The following is a 14,328-nucleotide window of genomic DNA, read 5'->3' on the forward strand; positions in this document are numbered from 1 at the left end:
AAAAATTATTTACAACTTTAATGTTTTTTTTTTTTTTTAAACATAATGCAATAATATATGCATACTGCAAAACGAGATAACAGACTTAATTGAATGCAACTTCTCCATAACGACTTTTCTCTCAATATAATTATCCATTCTTTAAGTACAATTGCAGTTGTACGCCTCCACCCACTACGACCCACAAATCCCTTTTAAATAAACCTTAATTATCTTCTTAATCAATCAACCATTATACTTTGTATCAATTTAGATCATTAGGTAAAGTATACAAGCATTCACACAAATATATATAGCAGCCAGCTTTCAAAAGATCATCTAAGAAGAAGAAGAAGAAGATGATGATGATGATAAAGGCTGCTCCTTCAAAAGCTTTGGTTGTCCGGATCAACTTGGTTTTCTTTGGATTTTTCTTGATTTTCTATGCTACTCTCCTCTTCACAAATTTCCCTTCCATTGTTCTTAATTGCCCTCCAAAGGTGAGGTGAGACTAATCAAATCAATCATTTGATTTTTCATTGCTCATTTTAATTTGATATCTATATATGCCTTTTTTGAATGACATGAAACTTGTAGTCACTACCTAGAATGTGTACTAGATAAATTCTGTCTTGTGATCTTAACAGATAAAAGACTGTCTTGTAATCTTAACCAGTAAAGGACCAGAAAAAGATAAATCAATAGAGTTACCAAACTATCGGTCTGATCTGACCAACTTAATTGGTTATATTGTCTCCAAATCATATATACTTTTTGGTTACATTGTATGAGTGTTATCAGCTCTGGTTCTTATAGTACCCGATACAACTTAAAAAGATTGATAATTAATTGCTTTTTGTTTTCATGTTGTTTGACTAGTAGACAGAAGATGGGTTGCATAGGACGGCGGCGTTGGGAGAGCTGCGGGGAGATGGGTCAACGGCGGAGCGGAGGAGGGCGGCGGCGGTGAAGCGGGAGAAGCCGAGTTTCTTGAACGAGATAGGGGGATCAGGGATGAAGATAGGGATGGTGAACATGGAGGACGAGGATGTCGGAGAATGGAATCTCGACGGGGAGACAATCACCGTCCGGTACGAGAAGGTGTCGGAGAATCTGGAATGGAAACGCCTGTTCCCGGAGTGGATCGACGAGGAGGAAGAAACCGCCGCCGGGAAGCCGTCGTGCCCGGAGATACCAATGCCGGAGATGGCGGACTATCCATACATGGACCTTATAGTGGCCAAACTGCCATGCAACGGAACTTCGGCGGCGGCGGCGGGAGGGTGGGGGAGAGACGTTTTCCGGCTGCAAATCCATTTGATCGCTGCAAATTTAGCGGTGGCGAGAGGGCGGAGGGATTGGTACAAGAAAACAAAGGTTTTGTTGTTGAGCAAATGCCGGCCAATGGTGGAGTTGTTCAGATGTAAGGAGTTGAAGAAGCAAGAAAATGATTGGTGGTACTTTGAGGCTGACATAATCAAATTGTCCCAAAAAGTTTCTTTGCCTATTGGTTCTTGCAATTTGGCCCTGCCTCTATGGGGAAAAGGTATCTTGCTCAACCTTCTTTGAATAACTTATTGAGATTGAGTTTCACGACTTTGATGACATTTTCGCTATTGATGCATGACTCACTTTTAACAACTGTTGCAAAAATCAATCTAGGTGCCTGCCTAAGCGCTAGGTGCTCCTAGACTTTGGCAATTTCTCCCTTAAGCGCCTGCTTAAGCAATCGGGTGCCTAACTCGGCCGACTCGACCCCCTAGCGACTAACTCAACCAAGTTAACTCGTTCATTTTGATCAAGTTAGCCGAGTTAATCTAGTCGGCTCGACCTTTCTAATCTTTTTTCATTATATATAATATGACATATATATACTCATAAAGGTGCACGTTTTTTTTTTTTTTTTTTTAGTTAGCCGCATAGGCGCCCACCTAGACCGCCTAGGCGTTAGGCGCTACTCTACCGCCCGACTAGCGCCTAGTGCCTACTGCAACCATGCTTTTGACCTTTTCAATGAGAATTTAGAGAAATCCTACCCGATTTTGTCACATACTATTTAGAAGTAACCAAAGTTTTTGGATAAAAATGTTCATTCACAAGACATCATTCTTAATTGCTTAAAGCTAGTATGGTTTTTCTCTATAAACTTTGGCCATATAAGAGTGGGATTTCACCGGATTCTTGCATGAATGCATTCAGCTTGTAAGTCATGTTACAGTGGTATTTCACTAGATTTTTCATCAGAATAATCAACAATGAGAAAAAATAGAAGTCGTGCATATATAATTACTAGCTATTTTTATAGTTATGCATCAATAACAAAAATATCTTTAATTGAAGTCGTGCATATATAATTGTTAACTATTTTTATAGTTATGCATCAATAACAAAAATATCTTTAATTAAATTCGTGGCATAAAAAAATGATAAAAGCTCATAACTTTTGTGTGTATTATTATATTTGGGGTATAAATTAAGTCTATATATAATATAATTTTAGTTAGGGATTCTACCATAATGAACTTTCTTGTAATTATAGTTGGAATTAATTTCTAAGAGTGGGTGATGATTATAGAAAATTAAAAGCAACTAACACAAGTCACTTATGGAAGAATTTCATTTTGTCTATAATTCTGTTGCGCTAAATATAAATTACAGAGTATAAAATACTCCCAAAACATGAGACATTGCATGTATAAGATTTTTTTTTTTTAAATAATAAACATACTCTTTTCATATTGTTAAAATTAAATAAAATTCTCATTGTTTCATGGTAGTTATACTATATCATTATTTTTATTAGATGTTGATAGCCATTACTATCAATTTTGTTACTTAATTTTACCTAACATAATTATGAAATCATTACATATACCTAACATAACGACCCCATATACCTAAAATTAATCTAGTTTCTTCTCATATTTTTTAGTCAACTTTCCAAGTTCATGAGATTAAGTGTTATAGTTTCATGCAATGCACCCAATGATAGCTTCTTGAAATGGAAAAGCTTAATTGAGCCTTCATCACTAAACAATTCAAAATTCAGTATACGATTTAGCTTGCGTTTATTATATTAGTACAAAAATAGACCATAGCTTTAGTGTGTATTTCTTTTTTGACAAAATCTCATATGAGACTGTCTCACGGATTCTCATCTGTAGACGGATCAAATTTTTCATAAATATTACATTTTTCTTCATAAATATTACGAAATACAATTTTTCACATAAGTAACTCTTCAGTCTATAATATTATATTTTAATTTAAAAATATTATTTTTTTTTCTTTCTCTCATGAGTATCAATCAATTTATCATGATTATTGTTGCAATTTTTTTTTTTTTTTTTTTTTTTTTTGCTTATAAGGAACTATTCAACCACTAAATATTATATTTATATTTTTCTTAAAAAATATTACATTTTCCTACAAACAATTTATTCATAATTAGCATTACATTTTCTAGAATAAGTATTACATTTCTATACTAACATTAGACCCAAATCTAGCCTAATGGCATCGAATATTAGGGTGCGTGATGTGGATAATTGCGTATACCGTATCGTATGTATAGAGCAAGTAAGAGAATAGTAGAATAATAACAAAGGGAAGAAGTCATTAATGTAGCTCAAGAAGGCCTTTTATTCATGGGTGTCCTTGTATGTTATAAATGTAGCTCAAGAAGGCCTTTTATTCATGGGTGTTCTTGTATGTTATAAATGTAGCTCAAGAAAGCCTTTTATTTATGGGTGTTCTTGTATGTTATCTAGTACATATTCTAGAGAGGAGAGACTGGAGAGAGTTCTCATTGAAGGTGAGGGAGTGTAGGGAGGAGAGAAGATGCCCCCAAAATGGAGGGTCAAGTGTCCTTAAATAGGTGCAACCAATACGGGTTTGATCATGACCCAAACCGTTTGACCCGACTCAAATAGGAGCTCGAAGCGTACGGGGAGCTTGAATCCGGGGTATATTCCCCATCAGTGCGTTTGGTTCATTGATTACGTCTTCAATTAAAAATGTGTATCATGCCAAACTTATCCCCTCATTGATTACGTCTTCAATTAAAAATGTGTATCATGCCATCTTATCCCCTCATTATCATCTTTACCTCCCGATTTGTCGCTTCTTCACTATATCCCGCCGATTTTTGTTTTGATTTTTTGTTCATATTGATACTTTAAATGTAATTATATTAGGATCAATGTCATTGATTTTTTTTATTTTATTTTTGTATTTCTAAAACTTTTATCCTCATTATCATTCAAATTCTCACTTGTATTTGTTTGTAGGCATGAACAAGGTTTATGATGTGTCCAACATAGAAAATACAGCAATGGTAGCTGCTAAAAGAGAGGCTTATGCCACAGTTCTCCACTCGTCCCAAGCCTATGTTTGTGGAGCAATAACTCTAGCACAAAGCCTCCTCCGAACCGGAACCAAACGCGACCTTATCCTCCTCTTGGACAGCACTATCCCCGAAACCAAACGCGAGGCGCTGGCCAAAGCCGGGTGGAAACTCCGGTTCATCAAGCGGATCCGAAACCCGAGAGCGGAGAAGAAATCCTACAACGAATACAACTACAGCAAGCTCCGATTATGGCAGCTCACGGACTACGACAAGGTAATCTTCGTCGATTCCGACGTCATCGTCCTGCGCAACATCGACGTCCTGTTCCACTTCCCGGAGATCTCCGCCGCCGGGAACGACGGCTCGATTTTCAACTCCGGCGTGATGGTGCTCGAGCCGTCGAACTGCACGTTCGGGCTGTTCATGCGGCGGGCGAACGACATCGTTTCGTACAACGGCGGCGACCAGGGATTCCTCAACGAGATCTTCGTGTGGTGGCACCGGCTGCCCCGGCGGGTGAATTTCCTGAAGAATTTCTGGTCGAACTCGTCGGCTGAGACAACCCTAAAGAATCGCCTGTTCGGGTCGGACCCTCCGGAGCTTTACGCCATACATTATCTGGGCATGAAGCCGTGGCTCTGTTACAGGGATTACGATTGCAACTGGGACATCAGCCACCAACGCGTTTATGCTAGCGACGTCGCGCACCGGACGTGGTGGAAAGTGCACGACGCCATGGATGAAAAGTTGCAGAGGTTTTGCGGGTTATCCGATTGGAGAAAGATCCGGCTGGAGAAGGAAAGGAAGACGGCTAGAAAAATGGGGTTCCCAGATCAGCATTGGAGGATCAACGTCACTGACCCTAGAAGATTTAACTAATTTTTATTTTCTTTTTAAAGTTATTATTATTGTGTTGAAAAAATCGCTAAGCGTCTGGGACCCCCTAGGGCGCCTAAACGCTTAGAGCGCCTAAGCTGATTAGGAAGTCGACGGCTTAGCGCCTAGGCACCAATCTTAGGCGCGATTTTTTCAACACTGATTATTGTATAATGACAAAATCACCTAATTTAATTAATAACGCGTATATATGTCTGAAGCAAAAATTTGTGTGCAACCATCTCACTGTCTCAATACATAAGACGAGTCGAATTTTTGATTAATGATGTCAAATCTTTGACCTCATTAATCAAATATCCGACCCTTCTAAAGTTACTGTTAAACAACAAAAAAAAAAAATTATAAATAAAAAAATGTTAAAGAAAATAAAAAAAAAATAATTTGACAAATGAATAGTAAGTAAAACAGGTAAAATGAGACAAAAAAAGTATTATATTTATAGGATTTACTCATTACACATTAACACTTAACATTTCATTTATTTCCAATATAATTTTTTAAATATTTCTTTTGTCATTATTCAATAACCAATATTTATTGACGTGATACTCCAATAACAACTTCAATTGGGGCTCGTTTGGTTCGCAGGAAATATTTTAAGGGAAGTGGAATTGAAATTTCATGGAAAAATAATTACTATGAAGATGAATTTCATTGTTTGGTTGGTGGAAAAATAATTACTGAGAATATTAATTCTATTGTTTGGTTAGATTTGGAATTGTAAGAAATAACGAGTATAAAGACCTATATGCCCCTACAAATTAATAAAAGTAATATAATTAAAAAAAAAAAGTAAACAAGGGTAAAATAGGTATTCTATCTCACTTTTTCTTCCCATCTAACAAGGGACCAAGGATTTTATTTTCCTCAAATTTGATGAATTCATTTTCCAATGGAAAATGAATTTCATGAACCAAACGCAAGCAAATAACATTTTCCCACACTTTAAAGAAAATGTTTTCCTTTAAAAAACATTTTCTATGAACCAAACATCCCCTTATTACGTTTTTGGAGGAGAACATGTTGAAGCAAAGAAGGGGAGACAACTAGTTGAGCTAGCCAAATGTTGGTGTACCCAAATACCTAATGGTCCAACAAGGCTATATATTATTTAATAATTAATTTCTTATTTGAATTATGACTATGATTATTCAATAATATATATTATCTCACACAAAACTAAATTTCATTAATCACACACGTACAATCTACAAATTAAATTAAGAGGCGTTTGGTTCACGGAATCTTGGATTACCCCAGGTAATAAGATTACCTCTTGGAAGGTAATGTGAGATTTTGGGAATGTAAGATTATCTTGTGTGTTTGGTTTGGATGGTGTAATATAATATTACCTTGTTTGGTTCAGGGTTATATTTTAGGTTATATGAATCAATTTACAATAATGCCCTCAATAATATATATATATATATATATATATATATATATATATATATATATATATATATATATATATATATATATATATATATATATATATATATATATATATATATATATATATATTATGTGTGTGTATTTATTTATTTATATGTATGAATGTATATCAAAATTTAAATATTAAAAAAACTAAATATATAAATATACACATATGTATATTTGATTATATAAACATATATTAATTTCATTATTATTATTATAATAATAATAATAATAATAATTATTATTATTATTATTATTATTATTATTATTATTATTATTATTAGTTAACAAGGGCAAAGTTGGAATAATTCAAGGTAATCTAAGATTACCTAAAAAAATGGGGGTAATCACATTACCTTGAAACATTACCGCCACATCAGCTTTCAGGTAATATAACATTACCTGGTAATCTCATAACTTGAACCAAACAAGGTAATATAACATTACCAGACTCAGATGACCTAGGTAATCCAAGATTCCGTGAACCAAACGCCCCCTAAACAAATTGTGACAAATCAACCCAACACTAGGATGTGCTTGGCATGTTAGAATAAAGAATCAAACCAACACAAAATGGATTTGGGTTTTATTCACTTTAGTTTGAGTCTTTTCAAATATATTTTATTATAATTTTTTTTTTTAACTAGAAAAGTGAAATTATTTTTATCATTTCAACAAGATTAAACAAAGATTTTTTTTTTTTTTTTTAAAGTAACATGTAACAAAGTGATTGTTATCTCTATTTTCCTTTTTAGCCAAAAAAAAAAATAAATATTGAATTAAAAATTATTGTAAAAATTCTCATAAAAACAAGAGTTAATACATGAAATGATCTATTGATTGTGCCATAATATTCAAATTAATCACCGGCTATCAATATTTATCCAAAATGATCCTTCAATTATGCAAAATTTACTCAAATTAGTTTTTTCAATGTAAGTAATAAATGACTGAATTAAGTAGATTTCATAACTTTGCTAGCACAAGTAAAAGGAATTATATTAATTCTAATATCTGGGCAATGTCCTGCGCTATTGCAATAAGATTAGGTCCATAAGAATCGAATTCGTGACTTTTACGAGGGTTTGGTTGGAGGAAATTACAATTCTATTCTCACCTAATTTTCACATAATTTAGAAGGCAACTAAATTCATTCGTTTGGTTAGATGGAATTGCAATTATGCAACATTGAAATTTCCTATCATTTTCATGGAATTAGAATCTCAAGTTCCATTGGTATTTCAATTCCATGAATTTTCAGAAGAAAAAAAAAATAAGTTTGAGACAGAATTACCCTTCTCTTTTTTAATCTAAAATTGATGTTTGACTTCTCTTTTGATTATAGGGTGTCTTCTTCTACTCTCAACATAAAATGTCAATCAGTATGTCAAAACTCGCTTATCTATTTTATTATTTCGTTATGCAATTTTATAGTTTATTTGCAACATAAATTTTCAAAAGCAAAATTTGAATTTGATCATTTAAGATTAATAATAATAATAATAATAATAATAATAATAATAATAATAATAATAAGTATGGATATTTTGGACTTTATACTACTTATTTCCTTTCAATTCTTATGTATATCAAACATTAGAATTGAAATTCTCAATACTTATAGTCTTGCAAATCAAACACTATAATTTAAATTACCACTTTATTCTACATTATTCATCCCTCATAGAATTGCAATTTCATTCCCACAAATTTCCTCACTCTAACTAAATGTCCTCCGTTATAGTATAAGAATTATGCTTCATTTACTCAGTCATCTCTTTCTAAATAACTAGTCAATACTTTTTTGTTTTTTAATGGCGAAAGACCACTAGTCAATACTTTTACTGTTAGGTATGCTAAATTTTCCTATAATTTATACTGAACTATAAAGTATAATTTATAGATACTCCGTATATATTTTTTCCTTTATTTTTATTTTTCTTTTGAAATTTAAGTTCACTGTCTCCTTCTTGATTAAGGTATGCCACGCACGCGTCCCCTTTTTCCATTAATTACTCTCTCTCTTTTTTTTTTTTCCAAAAAAAAAAAAAAAAACTGTTATCCTTATCCTATCATATTTAATTTATAATTAAAAGTGATATTTATTTAATTACATATATAATTTACTAAAAATTATAATTAATTAAATATATTTTACTTTTTCTTTTGATAGTTTGTTCGTAATTTTTTAATCACTGAGGTATTTGCATTGTTTACAGCTTTCACGTAATGATTCCTTTTCTCTTTACTCATTTTTAACCCTATAATTTTTTACTCTTTTTTTTTAAAAAAAAAAAAGAAAAAATTATTAACAGGAGAGAGAGAGAGAGAGAAAGCAGACAGGAGATTCATAAAGATCCATTTATGGCGTCAGAGTTCTGATTTTTTCTTGTTTGTTTTGGGTGATTCCTGGACCTGGTATGTGTTCTTCTTATTCTTCTTCTTTCTCTGTATTTCTTTCTAAATTTTTCTTTAATTTTCGCATACATTCAAGATAATAATTTTAATAATTCGTGAATCCGATTCTGTAGATGTTTAATTGTTGATTTGGCCTTTAATTCTGAATGTGTTTATCTATCTGTGTATATATATGCCGTAAAAAATTAAAAGAGAATCAAATAAGATGAAATCGGAGCCTGCTGTGAGGTTTTTGAGAAGGACATTATTGATTTGGGAGATTATTGAGATTATCTTTTTAAAAGAGAAGTGATTTTAGCTGGGAATTGTGGTTCTGATGAACTTTGATTTGGAATTCGACAATTCGTTATGTGGTGATAGGGAAGTGCTAAGATTTGGGTTATATATATATATTTAAAGGATAATATTTGTTAGCTTCTCTGATGTGTACATTTTGTGTCTAATTGAAGTTGGAATGTTGAGAGTTACCTAATCCTATCATTTGTCAAAGATAAACAAATGTATTATGTTGACAAGAATGGTTGAGTGTTGTATGCTACAAGCTGTGACCAAAGGTGCATAAAAGTTTGTGTTCTCTCCCAGAAATTCCACAGATTGGATGGTTGACTGCTATGCAGCATAGGGCTGGAACCATCTTCATCTAGAGTTTACCCACGTTTTTTTTTTTTTTTTTGCATATGAGACATGTTTGAATGAAAAACAATCTTTTTCAGATGCTATGCGAAATGATGTTCTTGGATGAGGAAGTCTATGTGTGTGTGTGTGTGTTGCTGGCTTGCTTTCTAAGATTAAGTTATTATTTTGAGGTTTGTTGTTAGCATAGAAGTGAATACTTTGTGCCTCCGGTGGTCTGTAAAGTCTAAATTTTAATGCTGTAGTTGGTTGAATAGACAAGTAGGAACAGCAACCAATTCCTTTCAATTGGCCCCTGGATAGTGATGTGATGAAAATTTCTAAGGTTTCTTTGGACTTTGGGTTTCCAAACGTTTTTAAGACTTGATTAATACACTGTAGATGCTGTTTATCATGACTGATTCCTTTTAAACCACGTAATATAATCAGAATATTGATCCAGGCCAAGTAAAAGTATGGATGCTAGGCTTCGTTGCGACTCTGTCCAATAGCTAAAAGAGATTAAAATTTTTCGTTATGTTATCCAGCATCTGAAGATGTGTGTTGTATATGTATGACTAGAATAGTAAACCACATAATTGTCCAAGCAAATAATTTCATTCTTGATCTCTTCTTTTACAGGATTCTCGTTTTTCTTATTTTGGTTTCATTAAATCTCTTTATTCCTTTAAGCTGCATAACAAAATGCACCTTCCCTCAGATACCCAATGTATTTACATTTTCCTTTTACGTTTCTATCATTGTGCTGTATTATTTGCATTACAAAGTACTTCTTTACTTTTATCGTTTTTTTTATGTGCTGTGTATGAACTAAAATATTATTGTGAAGTGAGCTTGACTTCACTAGTTTCTGAGATTCTGTGGGCATGGAAGTGGTATATATACTGTCAGATAAGTGCCCAGTAAAAGTTTTACATTGAGAGACAATGGTAACAGTTCCTTTGATTTATGTTCACCGACATGGCTGTAAAGAGCAGTTTACTGTCATTCAGCTTTGCTTCAAATATGTTATTTTCACCTAAACTTTTTATGGTTACTTTATATCAGGTCTCCGCTTGGTTCACCTTTGCACTTTTCGGAATGGAGGATGCGAGAAATACAAAAGAAAATACTCCTTTGGAATCCTCTTCTCTATCAGGAGTTTCTTTAACAAACAGTGCATCCCCCGAAATGAGTCAACACATCAATGGAAACGTGACCACCGAAGCACAACATTCAGCCGTGGATAGTTCTAAATTAGAGCACTTGAAAGAAGACTCCCATGGCATATCCCCAGAACAGGATTATCCTTCCCCGGCAGGAAATTTGGTTACAACATCAGGTAAAGTTACTGGAACTGAAACTCAACATAGTTCACAAATAGCTGAAAGTATTACATGCATAGCAGAAAATCCAGAGATGCTGGAGCCTCGCAGAGATGCACGTTTAGCAACTCTTTCAGTATCCATTCCATCTTCTGTGTTGGATGAGAAACCAAATGATTTATTGGAGCAATCTAAGGATGATGGATCTTACATTCATAAGAAACCACGTACTACTTTTGATGCGCCTTCAGTTGAGCATGGCGTCTCACCTCGTTCATCCAGTAACTCAGACACGTTGAAGCTTCAACATGGAAAGATAAATGAATCCTCTGTATCTATTCCATCTAAAGACTCAGAAATAAAAGGTGGTTATCCTAACAGCACCAAAAATGCCATTCATACTCCTGCTTTGTCCCCTCGAGTTAGACACATTGAAAATGAGAATCACTCATTGCCATCAGATAAGACTGGTCAGCCACTAGCCAGAATTACTACCCATTCCATTAAAAGTCCAACCCCTATCAACTCCAATCATCCTGAAAATGCTGAAAAGAACAAAGGTATAATTGACACGGCAGTACCTTTTAGATCTGTAAAGCAAGCTGTTTCTAAGTTTGGTGGAATTGTTGACTGGAAGGCTCAGACTGTGGAGGTATAGTTTTTCCAACTCTCCAAATGTTTATTTTTGGTTGAGTCTTAACCTCATTCATTGATTACTTATATTTCCGGCTTTTGAGAGTGGCTTCAGTTCGAGCACTCTGCCTTGATATTGTGAGATTGTAATTGTGCATATATAAAATTCTCTCAAATTTGGCATCTCACTAACAAAATATGGTTTCCTATGATGTTTGTTTGAAGTTCTCTTTACAGTCATATGTGGCATGTGATTTAACCTCATATCATCAATGCAGAGACAGAAGTCTACTAATCAAGAGCTAGAGAAAGTGCAGCAGGAGATTCCATTGCTCAAAAAACAGTCTGAAGCTGCTGAAGATGCAAAACGGTTGGTTTTGAAGGAGTTGGATAGCACTAAACATCTTGTCGAACAATTGAAGCTTGACTTGGAGAGAGCACAGACAGAAGAGCAACAAGCAAGACAGGATTCAGAACTTGTGAAGCTAAGAGTAGAAGAGATGCAGCAAGGGATTGCTGATGAGTCGAGCACTGCAGCCAAAGCACAGCTCGAGGTTGCTAGAGCCAGGTATACTGCTGCGGTATCAGAACTCAAAACTGTGACGTCTGAATTGGAACAGCTTCGTAAAGATTATGCTTTCTTGTTGCATGAGAAAGAAGTAGCACTGAAAAAGGCAGAGGAGGCTATTTCTTCATCAAAAGAAGTTGAGAGAACGGTAGAGGATTTAACTATTGAGCTCATAACTTTGAAGGAATCTTTAGATGCTGCACATGCTGCCCATTTGGAGGCCGAGGAACATAGAATTGGAGCAACCATGGCAACAGAACAAGATACTCTACAGTGGGAGAAAGAAGTTAAGCAGGCAGAAGATGAACTCGCGAGGCTAAACCAGCAGGCTATGTATGCTGTAGATCTCCAATCAAAATTAGATGCTGCTAATGCGTTGCTACAGGATCTTAAAGCTGAATTGACTGCTTATATGGAATCAAAACTGGAACAAGAAGTGGATAATGATCAAAACTTGGTAGGTGAGTTGGTAGAGCCTGGAAAAAGAACTCATGGTGAAATACAATCAGCAATTGAGTCAACTAGGAAGGAGCTTGACGAAGTTAAGCTCAATTTAGAGAAAACAATTGCTGAAGTGAATTGCTTGAAAGTGGCAGCCACTTCGTTGAAATCGGAATTGGATACAGAAAAATCAGAACTTTCCACCACTCGCCAAAGAGAAGGAATGGCATCAATTGCTGTTGCATCTCTTGAAGCTGAGCTAAATAGGACTAAATGTGATATTGCCGTATCGCAGATGAAGGAGAAAGAAGCAAGAGAAAAGATGCTAGAGATTCCAAAACAACTTCAAGATGCTGCTCAGGAGGCAGATTTGGCAAAGTCACTTGCTAAAACAGCACGTGATGAGCTGCAAAAGACAAGGGAAGAAGCAGAGCAAGCAAAGGCTGAAGCAAGTACCATACAAAGTAGATTAAGTGCAGCTGAAAAGGAGATAGAAGCTGCAAAAGCCTCGGAGAAATTGGCAGTTGCAGCTATCAATGCACTGCAAGAGAGTGAATCGGTTCAAAGCACCAATGATGAAGAGTCACCAACTGGAGTAACACTTACATTAGAAGAGTATTATTTACTCAGCAAGGAAGCCCACCAGTCAGAAGAGCAAGCTAACATGAGGGTGGCTGCTGCTATCTCCCAAATTGATATTGCCATGGAGGCAGAGATGAAAAGCCTGAGTATGCTAGAGGAAATTAATAATGAGAAAGCTGTAACAAGGGAGGCTCTAGAACTTGCACTGCAGAAGGCCGAGAAAGCCAAAGAAGGGAAACTAGCTGGAGAACAGGAATTGAGACAGTGGAGGGCAGAGCATGAGCAAAGACGGAAAAACAATGAACCTCAACCAGTGATGAAGCCAACAAAGAGCGCAAGATCAAGTTATGAAGATATAAAAGAACCAAAGGCCTCTGTCCTGCAGCATACATTAAGTACCAATGAGCACAGGGAAGTGAACAACCCTGAAAAATCATTCATGCAGGAAAGCAACACTGAAACTGATTCATCTTCTGAAGTGAAGATGAGAAAGAAAAAGAAGAGATTATTTCCACGGTTCCTCATGTTCTTGACCAAAAAGAAATCATCATCCAAGACAACATGATGCTCTGTGTGCACAGCTATAAACGCCATCATGGCATTCACACACCAAAGTCAAATTCTTATAGAACATAGATTGTATTGTTATGTATTATATAGATATTAATATTCAGTTTCTGAGGCTAAGTGGCTGGCAGGGTTCGGGAATAGAATAAGTCTGTTGTCTCTTCATGAGAAACAGATAATAAGGCGGTTCTGTAATTAAATCGAGCTCCTTCATTCCTTGTTTGTGATGTTTGTAGATGTATAACCTGTTGGACATTTTTGAGGTCCTTCTGTGTTGTTTTCTGAGTTTTTTGTATGCACTATGGTATTGGATATTGAATACAGCTATCAGAAATATGTAAATTCACTGTCCATTTGCTCTTTAACTTTTCATCTTGTCTTTGAGTTATTGGGAAAATTTCACTCATAGTGTCTTAAACTGAAATTGAAACATTTCTCAAAGTCAAATCATTAAAAGTCAAACTTTTTTTCAAGTCTTAACACTAAAACCTTATATAAAAATTCTGTTATTAGATTAT

General features: G+C 34.8%; 2 protein-coding genes across 4 annotated transcripts; both read left to right on the plus strand.

Annotated features, from left to right (window-relative positions):
- The first annotated feature begins 307 nt into the window (after nt 1-307).
- LOC109153079 (UDP-glucuronate:xylan alpha-glucuronosyltransferase 2-like) lies at nt 308-5,423 on the plus strand. Its single transcript, XM_019300841.1, has 4 exons — nt 308-479; nt 862-1,525; nt 4,269-5,219; nt 5,346-5,423. The coding sequence occupies exons 1-3, from the start codon at nt 339-341 to the stop codon at nt 5,204-5,206; spliced, it is 1,743 nt and encodes a 580-aa protein (XP_019156386.1). The 5' UTR covers nt 308-338; the 3' UTR covers nt 5,207-5,219; nt 5,346-5,423.
- A 3,551-nt stretch (nt 5,424-8,974) lies between these two features.
- On the plus strand, nt 8,975-14,175 carry LOC109153077 (protein WEAK CHLOROPLAST MOVEMENT UNDER BLUE LIGHT 1-like). Of its 3 annotated transcripts, XM_019300839.1 has the most exons (4): nt 8,977-9,082; nt 10,763-11,183; nt 11,238-11,671; nt 11,931-14,175. In XM_019300839.1, exons 2-4 carry the CDS (start codon nt 10,796-10,798, stop codon nt 13,806-13,808), a joined length of 2,700 nt encoding a protein of 899 aa, XP_019156384.1. In that variant the 5' UTR covers nt 8,977-9,082; nt 10,763-10,795; the 3' UTR covers nt 13,809-14,175. The 3 variants fall into 3 exon arrangements, with proteins under 3 accessions (XP_019156383.1, XP_019156384.1, XP_019156382.1); XM_019300838.1 differs by having other exon boundaries at nt 8,975-9,076; nt 10,763-11,671; XM_019300837.1 differs by having other exon boundaries at nt 10,763-11,671.
- The last annotated feature ends 153 nt before the right edge of the window (nt 14,176-14,328 follow it).

This window comes from Ipomoea nil, unplaced genomic scaffold, assembly GCF_001879475.1.
Source record: "Ipomoea nil cultivar Tokyo-kokei standard unplaced genomic scaffold, Asagao_1.1 scaffold2480, whole genome shotgun sequence".
In the NCBI taxonomy this organism is placed as follows: domain Eukaryota; kingdom Viridiplantae; phylum Streptophyta; class Magnoliopsida; order Solanales; family Convolvulaceae; genus Ipomoea; species Ipomoea nil.

Excerpts from the sequence above, each read along its gene's own strand:
- LOC109153079 (XM_019300841.1), top strand. The coding sequence starts at position 339 with ATGATGATGATGATAAAGGCTGCTCCTTCAAAAGCTTTGGTTGTCCGG. Across the intron at positions 480-861 it reads TTCTTAATTGCCCTCCAAAG|ACAGAAGATGGGTTGCATAG; the intron begins GTGAGGTGAGAC and ends TTTGACTAGTAG. Across the intron at positions 1,526-4,268 it reads CCTGCCTCTATGGGGAAAAG|GCATGAACAAGGTTTATGAT; the intron begins GTATCTTGCTCA and ends ATTTGTTTGTAG.
- LOC109153077 (XM_019300838.1), top strand. The coding sequence starts at position 10,796 with ATGGAGGATGCGAGAAATACAAAAGAAAATACTCCTTTGGAATCCTCT. Across the intron at positions 11,672-11,930 it reads GGAAGGCTCAGACTGTGGAG|AGACAGAAGTCTACTAATCA; the intron begins GTATAGTTTTTC and ends TCATCAATGCAG.